General features: G+C 40.6%; 1 protein-coding gene across 5 annotated transcripts in view; it reads right to left on the bottom strand.

Annotated features, from left to right (window-relative positions):
* The window catches only part of MPP7 (MAGUK p55 scaffold protein 7), a 58,927-nt gene that overhangs the window by 11,546 nt on the left and 29,863 nt on the right, over positions 1–17,518 (bottom strand). Inside the window, exons 4-15 of one of the 5 annotated variants that reach the window (XM_061555181.1) lie at positions 17,009–17,086; positions 16,500–16,580; positions 14,380–14,511; positions 12,585–12,666; positions 9,851–9,936; positions 6,979–7,053; positions 6,487–6,683; positions 3,262–3,326; positions 3,040–3,057; positions 961–981; positions 801–815; positions 308–343 (exon numbers count right to left, since the gene is read on the bottom strand). In XM_061555181.1, the coding sequence (XP_061411165.1) occupies positions 308–343; positions 801–815; positions 961–981; positions 3,040–3,057; positions 3,262–3,326; positions 6,487–6,683; positions 6,979–7,053; positions 9,851–9,936; positions 12,585–12,666; positions 14,380–14,511; positions 16,500–16,580; positions 17,009–17,086 (886 nt within the window). The remainder of the gene's footprint in view (positions 1–307; positions 344–800; positions 816–960; positions 982–3,039; positions 3,058–3,261; positions 3,327–6,486; positions 6,684–6,978; positions 7,054–9,850; positions 9,937–12,584; positions 12,667–14,379; positions 14,512–16,499; positions 16,581–17,008; positions 17,087–17,518) is intronic. The other 4 variants (XM_061555182.1, XM_061555184.1, XM_061555183.1 and 1 more) reach the window with 4 other exon arrangements.

Raw genomic sequence — 17,518 nt, 5'->3', positions numbered from 1 at the left:
GTGTGAGCACATCAGCATGGTGCCGACTGGCTGTCGCAATAAGTCATCACTCCCCTCGAGAAACTGGCTTAATCAGTTATCGAAAAGCCAGATTTGAATGCAGGATCTCAGCAGTGCTGGTCCAGTCATCTGACAGCCATTGTTAGGTCAGAGCCACCTGGCCACCTTGGGACTTCTCTATAAAAGCATGGAAGCGATGACCAATGTGATGACGGCTGTGAGGGAGAATGGGAGGTGGAGCGTCGGTGGGGGCACTGAGGACAGTGGGGGAGGCACACGCATGCACAAGTGGCGACAAAGCTCTCACCGATATAAACTCCGTGGCCATCATACCCTGGATCTTCTGGACATATCAACAAGCACACCGAGCAGTAACAAAGTACAGGAGGAGAAAAAAGCAGAGTTAGACACCAAGCCTGTCATGCAGAAAGAGCAGAGTGTGCGTGAGAAAAAAAATATAACCACCAATGCAGACTTTGCACAGACAGCCAGCAGCCAGCAGTTAAGGAGACTTAAGATTTAAAATGAAAACCATAAATGAAACACCAAAAGTATAAATCAAGCAGCAAATGATGAGGACACCCACTTAATGCCTGCCAGTCCATGGCAATGGGTATAGTCATATGAATGCCAAGGAACATACTAGTGATGTGGCCAACAACTGACCAAATATTCTGGTCTATTGCAGCTGGTAAGATCCAACTTATTCCCTTAAAAAATAACGTATAAGGTTTATGTACTTTTAAGTATATTCACAGATTTTTACGTATTTGTTTATACGCTTTAAAATATGGAAATACCTGTTTTTAAATCCTCTGAAGACGAGCATGGGAAGAGGAAAGAGGTGTCAGTGATTCTGACAGGCTGTTATCTCGCTGTTACATCTGCTAAATAATAAGAACACAACTGCAACGCTGTTCGTCTCGGTGCATTACAGAAATGTAGACGTTAGACACCTACCACATGCATAGGACTCCTCACCTACGGAAGCCATCAGGAGAAAGGGAAGTTCCAAGAGTTTTTAATGAAAATATACCAGAGGCAAGCTCTAACACGATTTGACACACAAAAGAGTAATCATTCTAGATTTGAAGTTTTCGTGACTGCAAGGATCCATACTCTTTGGTTCTTTCCGTAAAGTCACGTAGGTGAAAATAAATAAATAACTAGCTTTTATCACGACGTTTCGGAAGCAACACAAGCTTCCGCCATCAGGTGGGACAACCACAGTAAGAAACAACATTACTGTAGTGGGCAAAGAGAGCTGTTTGTGACAAGCGATTATATAATGTAAGAGGGGGGGGGGAGGAGCCAGAGAGGAGAGATGCAGGGGGCGGGGGGTGTGGGGTAGGGGGGAGCTGCGGGCTTGAGGGGGGGGTAGAGTGCTGCAGAAACTGGGAATGCAGGTATGGGAGCAAGCTATAAACGCAATTAAGAGAGAATGGATTAAAATTGAGCAATCATTGGAAGGATGTTATTAACCAGGTAAAATCTTAATTGCATTTATAGCTTGCTCCCATACCCGCATTCCCAGTTTCTGCAGCATTCTACTCCCCCCCCCCTACTCCACACCCCCCGCCCCCTGCATCTCTCCTCCCTGGCGCCTCCACCCCCTCTTACCTTATATAATCGCTTGTCACAACCAGCTCTCTTTGCCCACTACAGTAATTGTGTTTCTGGCCGTGGTTGTCTACCTGATGACGTAAGCTTGTGTTGCTTCCGAAACGTCGTGATTTAATTTAGTTATTTATTTTTTCACCTACGTGACTTCACCGAAAGAACCAAAAAGAGTCATCGCCAATGTTCCATAAGAATGCACATAAAACTGAAACACTATCATATGCAAAACGAATTAGTTGTGAAATAATATTGCCTCAGAGATGTACTCAATAAGGAAAATAACTCATCAACCAATGTTGCGAATTTGATAAACTCATTTTAGTATTAACTGCCACCATTACATACATATTTGCAATTCAAACATCTATGTTGGTGATAAGATCTTTAATATTTTCGTCTCAAATATTACATTCCTAAAAGATTAGAATTCACACCACTGCCAAATACCATCATTAAAATTGAGTTTTCCTTTAAGTGTCAGCAAATTTTCTCATCAGATAAAAGCAAACAAATCATTATTAATGAGGAAACTGCATTAGTTGGGGGTATGAGTTGAAAGGTTAGTTACGGAGATAGGAATGAACATGAGACACACGGTGGGAGGGTAACGTATAACAATGCAGTTTTCCTGAGCGCAGACAAGACAAAATGTGCTTTTCAGAGGCCCATACTAACACAGATTTTGCCCCATCTGTATCGAATTGCACAGCCCTGTCTGCATCACTCCTACAATCGAACCTGTTGTGACTGTAGCTGGCACCACTTCACAGCTTGTTCTGTTCTCACTTCAAACTATCTGCACACCTTACTTTACCATGAATCAGGCAGCGTGGTATTACACGAGAAAGTGATATACAGCCCATATTGGAAATGTTAAAGGTATTGAAATGTTTAAAAATATAAGCTCACTACAGAAAACAAAACCACAAATAAAATAGCATTTTCATTTTACTACAAATACCTATTTAATTGTGGAGCATGTAAATTACTATGTAAAAAACAATGTAGTTGTTTCTCAAATAACCTTCATATTTTATCCAAAGCAAGTGCACTAAAAAGCCACATAAAATAAACACGCTCCACACCACTGCCAAATACCATCAGCTGTTTTACAATAATCTCCGAGTTGGAAGAAGTATCATCAACAGTGCTTTCAGCTTCACATCAGCATTAGCCATAGCAGAACGATTCTCAGGATCTATTTGCCAAACGCCCATTTTTGCTTGGTCCCACCTTACTAGCATTGCATAGCTATACCTGTATGTTGGTAAAGGCAAACATGCATTGCATTAAAGAGGGTGTTAAATGAGCATTATAGTAATAACAGTGGGAAAAAGTGAATCGAATGCTCAATATAATGTTCCTGATTACACACCAGATGAATGGAGTTGGACCACGCACACACACAAACAGACATACCTTCTTCAACCGTGCTTACTGAGAGGCATGCAAAGGAACAACGGATTTGGTGGTGAGCATAAGAGGATAAAAGGGAACATTGGCGTGACAGGAGGCAGGCAATTTCAAACGCGTGCCGTGGAAGAAAGTGACCCAAAAATAACAGCAACCGTTATGCGCAGTAAACGCCGTGACAGCTTTCATAGATGTGTGGCCAGAGCCTGAGCCGTGGCCATGACTTACACAATCTTGATTTACTGCTCTTCTGGACGATGGGTGGTGATGCCGGCTGTCTGGCTGCAAGCCGCCTACAACAGACACACTGATTATTTTTAGAAATAGACAAAGGATCAGCACAGCCGAACATGCAGCAGTGGCTCTATGCTCCGGGGAATTGTAGGAACCAGTCCAAGAATGTATTTACACTTATATAAAAAAAATGTTGATGAAAAGCAAACACACCAAGTGACTGACTGTAGCAAATGTACAACTGATGCCAAACAAGACGATGCAACTACCTGAATACCCTACACCAGTACCACTAGCACACCCTTCCATAATGCATAAACAGTACAACTCTAGCATACTCCATACATAAGTTGGTTTGTTCATTCCATTAATAACTTTATGAAGTTGTGAATTATTTTCACCAATTTATAATGGTATTTTTTCTTGCTTATTGTATGCCAATACAAATATTCATGTGCCAAATGTGTTAGAATATTTCAGTTTCTCCTCGGATGTAGATCGAACAATACTCTCCTTATCTATTAGTCTATCCTCCACCTTCTCTCTGACTGTAAACTAAAGAGTTTTAACTACTCCTTAATAACTACAGGCAAGTTATTGCAAGTATGTGTTTTAACACGACTGACAGTTCAAGATATGCTATGATATTTTCGAAAATGTGTTAAGACTTGCTGTACAGGTAATTAGGAATGTGCAAAGATATTTTAAAAAACGTTCTAGGTTGTTCAAAAACTTGGTAAATCAAAAAAGGCGATTAATAATTTTAATAAATACATGATTTAAACATTTTGACACCTGGCCTTCAAAATAACTAACATTTATTAACAAGGCGTTTCACTTTTAGGACCTCTGCAGGGCAATTAAGCCATGAGAAAATATTCACCAAGGCATGAGTAAATGCATTTTACAAAATGTAATCATTAAAATTTGTTGCACAATGCTGATGAACTTTATTTTCTTACGTGCAACCCCACACAGATTGTTGCCATTGTAGAAAGCAGATGACAACTATTTTAAAAAGTGTAATATAGTTAGAGAAAGTGATATAACACTAAACAATTAATGCCCCCTCGTGGTTAACTGCAATTAATTGATGTTTTGCCTGGAACCCATTAAAATCTTGCCGTGAACAACCAGCTTTTCAAAGTATTGCAGAACCACCAGACTCACACATATACATATTGACATGCACATCCATGCATTTCATACGAGTCAACAATGTCCGATCTAAAGCACCCTCCAGTTCCATGACCACATGTAGTTAGTAGCACATGTCCTTGGGTAAAATAACAGCTTTCTTGTTCATGCAATACTGCCGCGTGGTCTCCTTGAGCTTTCGTGGTACACACTGACCCCTCCTGGACAAACTGTGCCTCTGTGCTCTTTTATAGCCGATGCATCAGCATTTCATTACTTCTTTATTACGACAGGACAGCAGCGGTGAATTAATAAGGATGTGACCATAGTAAAAGTGGTGCAATAACTGGCCCGAACAGAGAAGCCAGGATACACATGTTCAAGGGGATTTACATTTAATCGCCACGGTTAACATTCGTGGCGAGCAATATTTGAAGTAGTTCTGGGCTCCAACTTACCAACCACACTGGTTAGTGTAGAGTATCGTCAGCCAAACCTCCATGACTGACATTGCATGGGAGCCTTCATCCATTAGTCGATTAACATGTACATACACAGACCATTTGTTAATTCACTTCTGGATAAGGGACTACACACCCATGCCACACAAGCCATGAGGGTTATTTTATCTTACTTCACCATGCTGGTCAGTGCAGGTTGGTGAGGGGAGTATGGAACAACAATAGATTTTGAGAGTGGATATAACGAAGAAATGTACACTATTATCATCACTGCAAAACAAATGAATTTTATAATAAAATAAACAACTTGTATGCTTATTCTTAAAAAAATATTAAGAAGCATGGTTGTAATTTAAATGCCAAGACAAGAGAACCATAAAATGCATGCTGTTCTGTTTGCGTTGGAACTTGCTAATTATCCTGCAGATACCATCAGCAGACCACAGAACACAATGTCGCTACTTCTGGCACCGTCTCAGTACGGATGTAATTTAAAATGGCCATTTCATTACGTCAAGTCAATTACTATCCCGGAAAATACAATATCCTTCAGTACAAGATGCCGGCTTAAACTGAAATCCTCATTTGTCACATGAAATCACACCAAGGACACCATATCAAGGTCAACAAAAATTGCACAACATTATTTCTAGACATGAAGCTGGGTAGTGTTGCTTTATAGAGTGCTCCACTACAAATCATGAGGTTAACATTTTAGTGAGTGCTAGACGAAGCCAATTATTCATTTGGGGGTAAATAAAATATGTAGAAATTCGTGTAAAATCAATAATAGTTGTACTATACTCTTTGGTTCTTTCGGTAAAGTCACGTAGGTAGAAAAATAAAAAAATATATATATCACGACTTTTCGATCGCAACACAAGTGGTCGTCCTCAGGCGGAAAAAAAAATCCACCAGTGGAACTGCTGAACCAGCGAGAGAGCTGTTACAACAAGAGGTTAATATTTGGCAATGGGCAAGCAAGCGGGGTTCAGCAGTTCCACTGCTGGATTATTTTTTCCGCCTGAGGACGACCGCTTGTGTTGCGATCGAAACGTCGTGATATATTATTTGTAGTTTTATTTTATTTTTCTACCTACGTGACTTTACCGAAAGAACCAAAGAGTATGGATTTCTGCAGTCACGAAAGCTTCAAATCAGGAATAGTTGTACTATTATTTTTTATTTTACCAAGACTCTCAGGCTGATACTGCCAAGTTTTCGCACAAGGGGGCGATGCTGCTATTGGAATTCCCAATTTAGTGATTTGTCGGTAATATATAATCATTGGGATGTTTGGTTAATACCAGTTACAATGTATGTTTTTTTAGATATGGGAGGTAATCAGGGACCTGGAGGAAGCCAATGCAGAACAGAGGGAAGAGCATACAAACTCCACACAAAGGCACCGTAAATCTGGAATCAAAGCCAGGCACTTCTTGCTGCAAAGCACACGTTTGGCCACTGTTGGTAACACTTGTGCTGTGTTGGGCACCGTTGATAACACTACTACAAGTGTTATCATTACCCCCTATATCTCATTTAAGCTGGGAGGAACTACGAACTGGACTGAGCGACTGCCAATGGTGAGGCCGCGATGTGTAAGGGGTGCCTCTCAGACCTCTCCATGTAGTGCTTGGAAGGGATGAGGCCGGCACGCATGTTGCTCTGCTCCGTGCGCTTGGCCTGCCACCACATGCTGTCATCCTGGCTCACCACCTGAAGCACCTCGCCACGCAAAAATGGTAACCCCGCCTCCTTGCATGGGATCGCCACGTCACCCCGCGGGTTGTAGTCAAAGAATGTGCGCAGGTAAATCTGCGGGGAAGAGCATCGACAACAAAATAATAGTAAAAATTGGAGGTGGCAGAGTAGCTGTGGGGTTTCAAAATGCCTGTCGGGGACAATGTCCTGGCATCATTGATTTTCTTGGTATGAATCTGGATTTCAGTTATTTATAATTAAACCAGCATAGTAAGTTCATGGTATTTGGTTTAAAACCAGTTCTTGGGGCTGATGTGTAAATTTTTTGGCCTGTTAGGCCAACTGAATTACTTCGAATGTTTGGAGATGAAAAAAAATTGTTCATATGCTGGACCTCATGTGGCCATACCTTGGTGTCTTTGCTTTGGGATTCATCTTTAAAGGCTGGCACAATCTTGAATGTTATTGCACTCTGCGACTGTGCCTGCAAAACAATAAAGGAATTTTGCTGCGGTAACACATTAAATATATATACACGTATCCAAAGCAAAAATGTAAAATAATACCTATAAAGAAACATTTTATATATACATTTTCTTGATAGGAAAATAAAATCACGATAATTAAAATAATGATACAATGGCAAATTATTTTGGGTGCTCAATTTTTTTAAAAAGGACGTTAATATTTTTTTTATTTCTGACTCATCGCTAACGTGTGTAATATCTGAATTAAATTTCGATTTAAAGCTTTAGTGACTGCAGGGATTCATCTTCTTGGTTCTTTCGGTAAAGTCACGTAGAATGGAAATAATAAAATAATAAAAAATAAAACATAATAAAATAATTCTCAAGACGTTTCGGCCACAACGCAAGCAGCCGTCCTCAGGTGAAGACCAGGTCTGTTGGGGAGACAGCGTCTGAATGAAACACCACCACGCTTGGAGCGTATATTTAAGCTGGGTTGGAAGGGGAAGAGCGCCTTGACAAAATAATTTGCATATCAAGAGTAATTTAGCATATTTATGGGAAATGCAGATATGTGATTAGTACTACTTGTGAAATGCGTAGGAGGTGGGCGGGGGCTTTTTCAAAGTCATATTATGCCCGTGTATTATGCAGGATTAGCAGCATCAAAGGGAGGGGATAGAGGTAGCATTAATAAAGGGAAGGAATGTTAACAGTATGTAGCTGCAGAAACTAAACAACCACGTAAAGTATAAACTACATAGTATCATCAGTATACTAAATATACTCTCCAATAAGCTGAGCTACTAACAGTAAGTAATACATTACAATTCTATGTCGCAAAAAATATAATATGCTTCCAGCTAAACTTTTTTCCCTTACATCACACGGGTCTACCCCGTACCGAACTCTTGTTGAGTGAGCGGCTGGTGTTTGTGTGAATGCTGCACAACCGAACTCTTGTTGAGTGGGCGGCTGGTGTTTGTGTGACCGCTGCACTACCTAACTCTTGTCGAGTGAGCGGCTGGTGTTTGTTAGAACGCTGCACTACCGAACTCCTGTTGAGTGGGCGGCTGGTGTTTGCGTGAACGCTGCACTACCGAACTCTTATTGAGTGGGCGGCTGGTGTTTGTGTGACCGCTGCACTACCAGCCGCCCACTCAACAAGATTTCGGTAGTGCAGCGGTCACACAAACACCAGCCGCCCCACTCAACAAGAGTTCGGTAGTGCAGCGGTCACACAAACACCAGCCGCTCAATCAACAAGAGTTCGGTAGTGCAGCATTCACACAAACACCAGCCGCCCACTCAACAAGAGTTCGGTAGTGCAGCGGTCACGCAAACACCAGCCGCCCACTCAACAAGAGTTCGGTAGTGCAGCGGTCACACAAACACCAGCCGCCCACTCAACAAGAGTTCGGTAGTGCAGCATTCACGCAAACACCAGCCGCCCACTCAACAAGAGTTCGGTACGGGGTAGACCCGTGTGATGTAAGGGAAAAAAGTTTAGCTGGAAGCATATTATATTTTCTGCGACATAGAATTGTAATGTATTACTTACTGTTAGTAGCTCAGCTTATTGGAGAGTATATTTAGTATACTGATGATACTATGTAGTTTATACTTTCGTTTTTTACGTGGTTGTTTAGTTACTGCAGCTACATACTATTAACATTCCTTCCCTTTATTAATGCTACCCCTATCCCCTCCCTTTGATGCTGCTAATCCTGCATAATGCACGGGCATAATATGACTTTGAAACCCCCCGCCCACCTCCTACGCATTTCACAAGTAGTACTAATCACATATCTGCATTTCCCATAAATATGCTAAATTCCTCTTGATATGCAAATTCTTTTGTCAAGGCGCTATTCCCCTTCCAACCCAGCTTAAATATACGCTCCAAGCGTGGTGGTGTTTCATTCAGACGCTGTTTCCCCGACAGACCTGGTCTTCACCTGAGGACGGCTGCTTGCGTTGTGGCCGAAACGTCGCGAGAATTATTTTATTATTTCCATTCTACGTGACTTTACCGAAAGAACCAAGAAGATATCTGAATTAGTTGTGGCCGCAAGCCTCCCTCATCAACACCATACTAATCAGCATGGTGAAGTACAATCAAACAATCCGCCATGGCCAACATGGAATGGGAGATGCCTTTATCAAGTAGCGGTTTAATATTTGTATTGCTCACATTCAATTGCTGTAATGCTCAACGATAAATAATTAAAACCAGACAGACAATTTTCAAACCTAAATCAAACCCTCTTTACGTTTAAACATGTATGATGCTCATCTCCCATGACAGTCCAGTGCTATTGGTAGATATTCCACGTTTCAATGAGGGAGGCAGTATCTCTGTAGAACAATCAGTTGACTTATCCGCACAGTGGTGCACAATTTGTCATCCACAGATATATCAACTCTTTCCCATTCCTATTCGTTTTCCTTCCGGACGTCATCGGAACGGAACCGTAAGAAAAAACAATAGCTTTATTGGGACCGAGGCTCCCACAAGGCCATGTAGAAGGCGTGGCAGTTTGGTGCCAGCTATCATAGAGTGCGGTCGTGTCAGGCAGTTCTCTGCGGCGAGTACAATACAATGTCTTTGAAAACAGCAGAGCTATGCCTCTCTAATTAAAATTAATGCTAACCGCTCGCACGTTCCGAGATTCAGCGGTGAACAGGACCCACCGTACAACTTTCCGACGTCTTGGAATGGGTAAGGGTTAAGAGATGTTTCAAATCGGACACAGCAAATTCAGTATAAAATAAATTGAATTCTGGTATTAGTTTGACAGTATATATGCTTACCAGGATCTGAATGACCTCTTCAGGCTCCTTGTTGTCAACGCGAACTCCGTTGACCTCCTTCAGCTCATCGCCTACATTGATGAGCCCTGCTCGGAACACAACGCACGTTCAGCCTTGCATTAATGCATCCAGTCAAAGATGAATCATACACAAAGCCTACTCAATTTGCCAATCACATGTGGGGCTGAAATGCGTGCACAGTGAGAGCACACGTCATCACGCAGTGGAGCTTTTTGGATGTAAAAATCTGTAAAATTGTACAAGTCATGAAGACCCTGATGATGATGCCTCTACAATGGGGCACATTGACTTGTCAGTCTTAGAGATAACAATATTTAATCTTAGTCGACTATTAGTCATACATATAATGTAATTTGATTTAAAGAACATGCAACATATTAGTATTCATCGACTGCTATGCTACTATTTTCAATAGCGGCATTTTATTCCCCACAAGAAACATTGAATCGTATCGAGACATCAGATTATCAAATGGAGACAGAAAAGCGCTTAGTACCATCACTATTGAACTCACTGCCTCAAAGATAATATAATCATATAGAAATAGAAATGTACATTCTACAACAGCCCATTCCTAAACCACAAAAACACGAGTAGGCAACAGCTGTGGTTCAAAATAATACCAACGATCATTTAGCTTTCCATTCCATTACTAATGAATCAATATGCAGTTTCTCTCCATCACCTGCTTACACTACAATTTATTTTACTCCAATCGGTAGCAAGTGCTCATTAAGCCCAGTGTGAAATGGATCTTTACAACAACCAAGGTTGTTTTGCTGTCACGCAATGCAGGACTCAAGCTGAATTCCACAACATGCAGGACAAGCCTGCCCGCGATTTCAGCATACCACTGTAAGATGTTGCTGTGAGATTAAACATGACTTGCAGAGCAAACATGCCCTGCAAGTTATGCGTATCACACACAAGTGATGATGTAATTGTGAAAAATGTTGGCGAACAGCGTCCGTTATGCGAGCACTGACAAGTTCGGACAGCTCATTCACCCTGCACGTTTCCATATCAATTAAATAATCAAAGTCAAACAAACGAACACATTAAAAATACACTGTTTATCAGTTAAATTGTTAGGGACAGGTTTATCCAGACTATGCCGGTAAGTACAATTTAAATCATAATTTACTTATAAGGCAATGAGTATGACGAGTAATAAACATATCAAGACACTTTTTGTAAGGAATTTAAAACACATGATCTGAGAGTGATCCAGCTGAAGAAAGTAAAAGGTATTTGCTTAAAGACATTCAACTTAAAATTTTCCTACATTTATGAGCGTTACAAATCACAAATCATGTTTAAAATAACAGATAAAAAATACGTAGATGCACACAAAACTCATTGGTTATGGTGGTAAGGACATTGCATTTTATATTTCAATGTCCAATATTAAACAGTGTAACTAATTAATACTATTACCTTTTTCATATTCTATCTGCAGTTATGTATATGGCCTGAATCCCAACAATGGTGTTGTCTCTTTAAAATGCCACAAATTACAAGTGGCAGCAAACTGGTTCAGTGGTGAGCATGCTGACTACTAGACTATCTAGCAGTCTGGCCAAACACAATAAGGTAAAATTATTATTTGGTTCTTTCGGTAAAGTCACGTATAAAGATAAAATTATAAATTAAATAATAGCATAAGACGTTTCGATTGCAACACAAGCAATCTTCATCAGGTAAAAAAGAAATAGCAACAAAAATCTAACCAGAAAACTATAGACAGACATACAAGCAGACAGACATCACAAAGACACACAGAGAGAGAGAACACGTATCAGCACAAAGAGAGAGGTCGTTTCTGTGACGAGGCCTTAAATATAGAGAAAAGGCGGGGGTGGAGAGAGGGAGGGGGCAGAGAAAAAATTAGCATGTCAATGAGTGGACGACGACATTGACATGCTAATTTGTGGTAAAAGAGATCTCATAGTGTAAATGCTTACCCGAGCTCTCAAGACTCTGATATTGCACTGTGTTTGAGTTGTACGCCTTCTGGTGTCACCTGGTCCAACACCAATGGGGACTAGGCTCTAAAGAAAGCCGTCTCGGGTGTGGACCAATCAACTTCAAGGACAGTGCATATTATTATCATTATCAGAGTTGCTTTTTTTTGTTTGCTTTTTTGACTACTTGTGTTGTGGTTATTGCAAACATGATGCCTTGAATAAAGGTGTCAGTTTTGTACCAGTTTAAAAGGGTAAAAACCTACTACTATATTTTGCCACTGGTAAAAGAGATCACATAGTGTAAATGCTTACCCCGAGCTCTCAAGACTCTGATATTGCACTGTGTTTGAGTTGTACGCCTTCTGGTGTCATCTGGTCCAACACCAATGGGGACTAGGCTCTAAAGAAAGCCGTCTCGGGTGTGGACCAATCAACTTCAAGGACAGTGCATATTATTATCATTATCAGAGTTGCTTCTTTTTGTTTGCTTTTTTGACTACTTGTGTTGTGGTTATTGCAAACATAATGCCTTGAATAAAGGTGTCAGTTTTGTACCAGTTTAAAAGGGTAAAAACCTACTACAACCAAAGAATAATTCCTGCAGTCACGAAAGCTCCGAAATTGAGATACAATAAGGTAAAACCCGTACTAATATGAGAAATCACACAGGAGTGTTTGTCAAGCGGCATAGACGTGCTGTGGGTCAGACGCCGATTCTCGGTGAGGGCGCGCCCTGCATTGCTCACCACTGCGATCCGCCGCACCACCCCTCATGATCCGTGCCACCACGATCGCTCCCGTCTCCTCGTGCCGTCGGATGGTAGCACCCTAGCCCACAACAGAGAAGTCAAAACCGTTTTAACTAAGCGCCAGAGAAGATTACACTGCAACTACCATTTGTAGCGTTTCCATTAGTGTGCATGCTTATATGGTACATTTAATTTGCATATAAAAGCTGCTATTCAAAACAACTAATTTTCATCTCATTTATTTGTTTGTTATAATTATTATATTAAATTAGCCACTTGATATTGTAGAATAATTATTTGTTTGGGCCAAGTAGTGCTGCCCGATGTATTTCACTCACAATCGGGACGGTCTGTGAGCTCAGTTGGGAGTTAACAAGGCTTATCAATGCTGGGAGGTCACTGATATGCACACCAGTCTGAAGAAAATTAACAGTGGTCATCTTATGAAAAGATTGGACCCTGCCATGGGCAAGAAGAATTTCCATTGTTCGCTCATGGTTACGAATGGGAAAGTGTGTTGCCCCAATACTGGTTTTAAGAAGAACACTGACTTGACAGAAACTCCTCAGTGATTCTTAAGATGGATCTTCAACAGGGTCTTATAATGAAATAATCGACCAGTTCCATTGGCTGCTTGAGGTGACGTGTTCAGATTATGAAATTACTTGAAGATCACTACTCATACACAATCCAAACATGAATGTTTTTCAATGGCTCATTAAAGTTAATAAAATGATAAATGCTATAACATCTTTAAAATGAGCAAATAAATATAATTCTACTTCGCAAAATGTGTGTTGCTAATAATCTCACCTTCACCATTTTTACATACACATTGTTTCGTCAGGTCTGCGAATACCAATTAATGCTGTCTACAATAGCCTGAGAAACATGTATTTTATTGCAATTCAGCTCTGCCCATGCATGCTGTGGCTAGGTATGAAAAGTATGTCTAGGAAATAATTACTTGTGGAGCATGGATTTGAATATACTCATGTGCATGCTTTATATTATGCCAAAAAAATGTGGTATAATATTTTTAATGAACCAAATATTTTAGACATTGTTTTGTTACATTTGGGGAACCAGTTTTCATTAGGACACAAAATATGAGGTTTCAATGTACAAATTAAATAAGGAGAAAATATTTTCCATAATATCATGTGCATTTTATTGCACCAAAAACATAGGCAATGGTAAAGCAAATTAAACAATGAGATACAAACAATCCACAAAGAATGTGGAAAAACACTTAGAATTCCGCAGAGTCAAATGGATGCACCGTATGGGTCATGAAGGAGGGAGCTGGTCGGAACGTTGGGTTGCTCGGTCAATGGCCAGGGTCAACGGCGGAGTGGTGTATTCCGCAAATATGCCCGACTGTGAGGGCGGGCACAAGCCGGCGTGAGTAGGTTAAACGTTGAGTTTTATAAGAGCACCACGGGGTGACCAGCCCCTCCCCACCCCTCCCACCATTCACCCAGCCCCACCCTCCCCACCCAGCCCCTTCCCACCCAACCCCTCCCCACCCACCCAGCCCCTCCCCACCCTCCCCACCCAGCTCCACCCTCCCCACCCAGCCCCTCCCTCCCCACCCAGCCCCACCCCTCCCATTTTTGGATGCACGACGGACGGACACAATAATCCCGTGGGCTGGTGGAACCAGTGGGTTCCTACCAGTATAAATCAATGTGGTACATCACTTTAAGATGTAGTGACTACAATTGTCTGACTATAAATGACAATGCAGGGCTGGAGGGCCTCCGCTGCAGCCATATCTTGCTGCTCTTACCAGGGGCTCCTTGTTCTTGACGAGCCGGATAATTTTGACTGACTCTTCATCGTCATCAAGATCATCGGGCAGCGGTGGCAGAACCGGGACAAAGTCTTTTTGTGCCACAGAATCGTGCGCAGACAGCACTGCCTGCGAAATAGCCACAGAGTGATAGCACACTGCTTATCGTGAACTCCAATTGTGGGAGGAGCCTCATCACTCACGGCAAATCCCATGTACCGAACCGTGAACACCAGTCATTCCTCTTGAGCCACAGTCACTGACCTTGAACCCATTCAATCAGCATTCGTCAAAGCGACACGCAATGAACACTTGTCATTCACTTCGAGCCCCAGTAAACGAACTTGAAATGTAGTAAATTCACATTAAACCAATTCACTCATCATCATCCAAAGCTACTGACAATGAAGTGCAGTTAATCCCCATGTTCCCTCAGTCACTCATCTTAAGCTTAGTAATAAAATTTGTTCCCACCCCATTAACACAATCTACTGACTATGAACCCATCATTTCCCTGAAGCCTCAGTCAAAACCATGAATTTTGGCCAATTGCCATAAATCCAAGTTAATAATGGCAAGTCACAGTTATTTAACATGTACCCAAATAATTTACCTTGCAGCCCATTATTCGGTCACCATGACCCAACACTACTCACTGTGAATCCTTGTCACTTAGCAGAAATATCAGTAACGCAAACTGCTGTGGATTTCACACCTGATGATGATTGCTTGTGTTGCAGTCGAAACGTCGTGATAATTTTATTGTTTTATATTTTATTATTTTATTATTTGCCTTCTACGTGACTTTACCGAAAGAGGCAGGAATATGAATCCCTGCAGTCACGAAAGCTATAAATCAAAATTTGTCATTAACTATCTCTTCCGCATCTGTGCAAGTAAACAACTATTCCACTGTAGTCATATCAACGTTCACATTATTTCCATTGCACATATCTAAAGAATACATATCAGGCAAGAGGTAAGGAACTATTTACTGATTCTTTTAAAATCTCTCATTAGTTAAAAATGTATTCAAACAACAGAGCTTCCAATTACATTGAGTAGATTGGGAATATACAGTTTTTTTAATTGCTGCATGCAGTAATAGAGCCTATAGAGTAATGCCAACACATTCATTATCAGCCAATGTTTACATAATTTCCTTTTGGGATTCAGTGTGGATTACATTTGTACAAAGGGCAGCATTAGCATTCTGAGAACAAGGCACACCAAATATAGCAGACTAATCCGGTAGCTTGTTGATCACTGACAACACGGTCACTCAAATGGTTTTAAGCCTCCGGTTTGATGTACTAATTACTCAGTTCTTACATTTATTAAAAAAAAAATGCTTATCTGCATTGTCACAAGCCTTTTAAAACATCCCTTCAACAATCACGAACATCTCAGCTACGATTTAAACCCTCTATGGATAAAACACATGCAACCCTTTTCATTTAAATACAAAAATTAATTCAAGTTAAACACGGCTTCTTCATTGGGAATAGTCTGTTGAATAGGGCATGAGCATTTTACAACGACCTCAACATTACAATTCCTGCTGCTACTCTGTTGCGTATGTGTACAATACCAAGTTGTGCCATTTTCCTCAGAGAATAAATTATAGACTGTGATAGAATGTTATTATCAGTAACTGTGTATATCGATGTATTTGAAAACTGCAAAAATCCCAACTCTAAAAACTATCCAGGTTTCTCTTGGAAATAATGACTTCCAATGGGCTCAAGTGGTGATTAAATGTATTAATGCTCAGGCTTTATTTATGTAGGCATAATTGAGCAACGTTCATGTTTTTTTGCCATTCACTTGCTGGCCCAATAATAAAGCTCTGTAAAGCAAATGGTCGCAATGAGATTATGATTCATTATAAGAGATTACAAATCGATTTGATCAAAACAATTAATTGATGCCAATAACTTTTCTGAACACTAGTTTCACGTTTGAAAAATCCAATGCAATTGCAGGAGAGAAATTTTCTAGGAGCATTCAAGCAACAAATAACTTCGCTTTGGAAGTCCCTTTTTTCTACCTTTCCAAGCTTCATATGAAACCTGAAAATTTGAGTGCGAAGTTCATGGCGACAACTTGTGCCTCACCTTGACATGAGGGTTAGAAAGAAGTGTTAACAGTTCCCTGACATCGCTGTTTATCGGTTGACCTTGTAGCTCCTCTGTTAACTGAAAACAAAGATATAACAAGTATTACTCCAAATCCGAGTTGAACACTACTTTCGTATGACCAAATCAAAAGCAACGATTATAATGTCAGTGCTCAGTGATTGAGCTATTCAATTGCTTTATGAGAGTTGGTCAATTGCTGATACACCACATTCAAATGTTTTGGGCCGAGCACAGTTGTATGGCCCATGGTTTGGTGTTCATAGCGGCAGCTGCACATAGCAGTCAGTTTAATACATCTAATTAGCATAGTTGGCTACGTACGGTGCGAAATATGTTCAACATACATACATACTACTCATAATGGCAAACACTCAAAAGTCCGCACAGTGTACCTGTCCAGGGTACTTAAGTTTGAAGTGCACAAAATGAAGTTACCAATATGATATAAAGTAACCATGCAAGAAAAATCAGTGGGAAAGGCTTACATCATCAGTAAGAGTCGCAGAATTGGCCAGCATGGGAGCAGGGCTGATCTTAATGTAACTCTTTAATTTGTCATGAACCTGAAAGTAAAACAGACACAACAGCATTAACAATAACTATAGCCATGTGTACATACATTCAGTTTTCAATCTCCAGCTACTATCTGGGCTGCCATGATGTTTAACAAACGTTATGAATAAGCATGCGTTCCACGTTGCATTTGCTGAATTATTCACCATTTTAAGTCTACATCTGCAGGGCCCAACTTCCAACAGTAAGGTTAGGGATGATATCCTTGTAAAGTATGTATGGAGTTTAATAGTGCAGTTTTGTATACATACACAATAAATATGCACACATTTATTTTTAGATAAAGAATAAAAATTGACTCTGGGAATGCTTCCACATGTATTTATTAGTTACGGTTATCGAATATTGTGGAGTCTGTGCCACTCTTAAATAGTTTAAAAAGACCCAGGATCTAAACAAATTAATTGTTGAAAGAGAAAAGA

Source organism: Lethenteron reissneri, chromosome 20 (genome assembly GCF_015708825.2).
Source record: "Lethenteron reissneri isolate LAM-NWPU_2019-01 chromosome 20, ASM1570882v1, whole genome shotgun sequence".
NCBI lineage: Eukaryota > Metazoa > Chordata > Hyperoartia > Petromyzontiformes > Petromyzontidae > Lethenteron > Lethenteron reissneri.
This window is presented reverse-complemented; position numbering and strand designations above follow the sequence as displayed.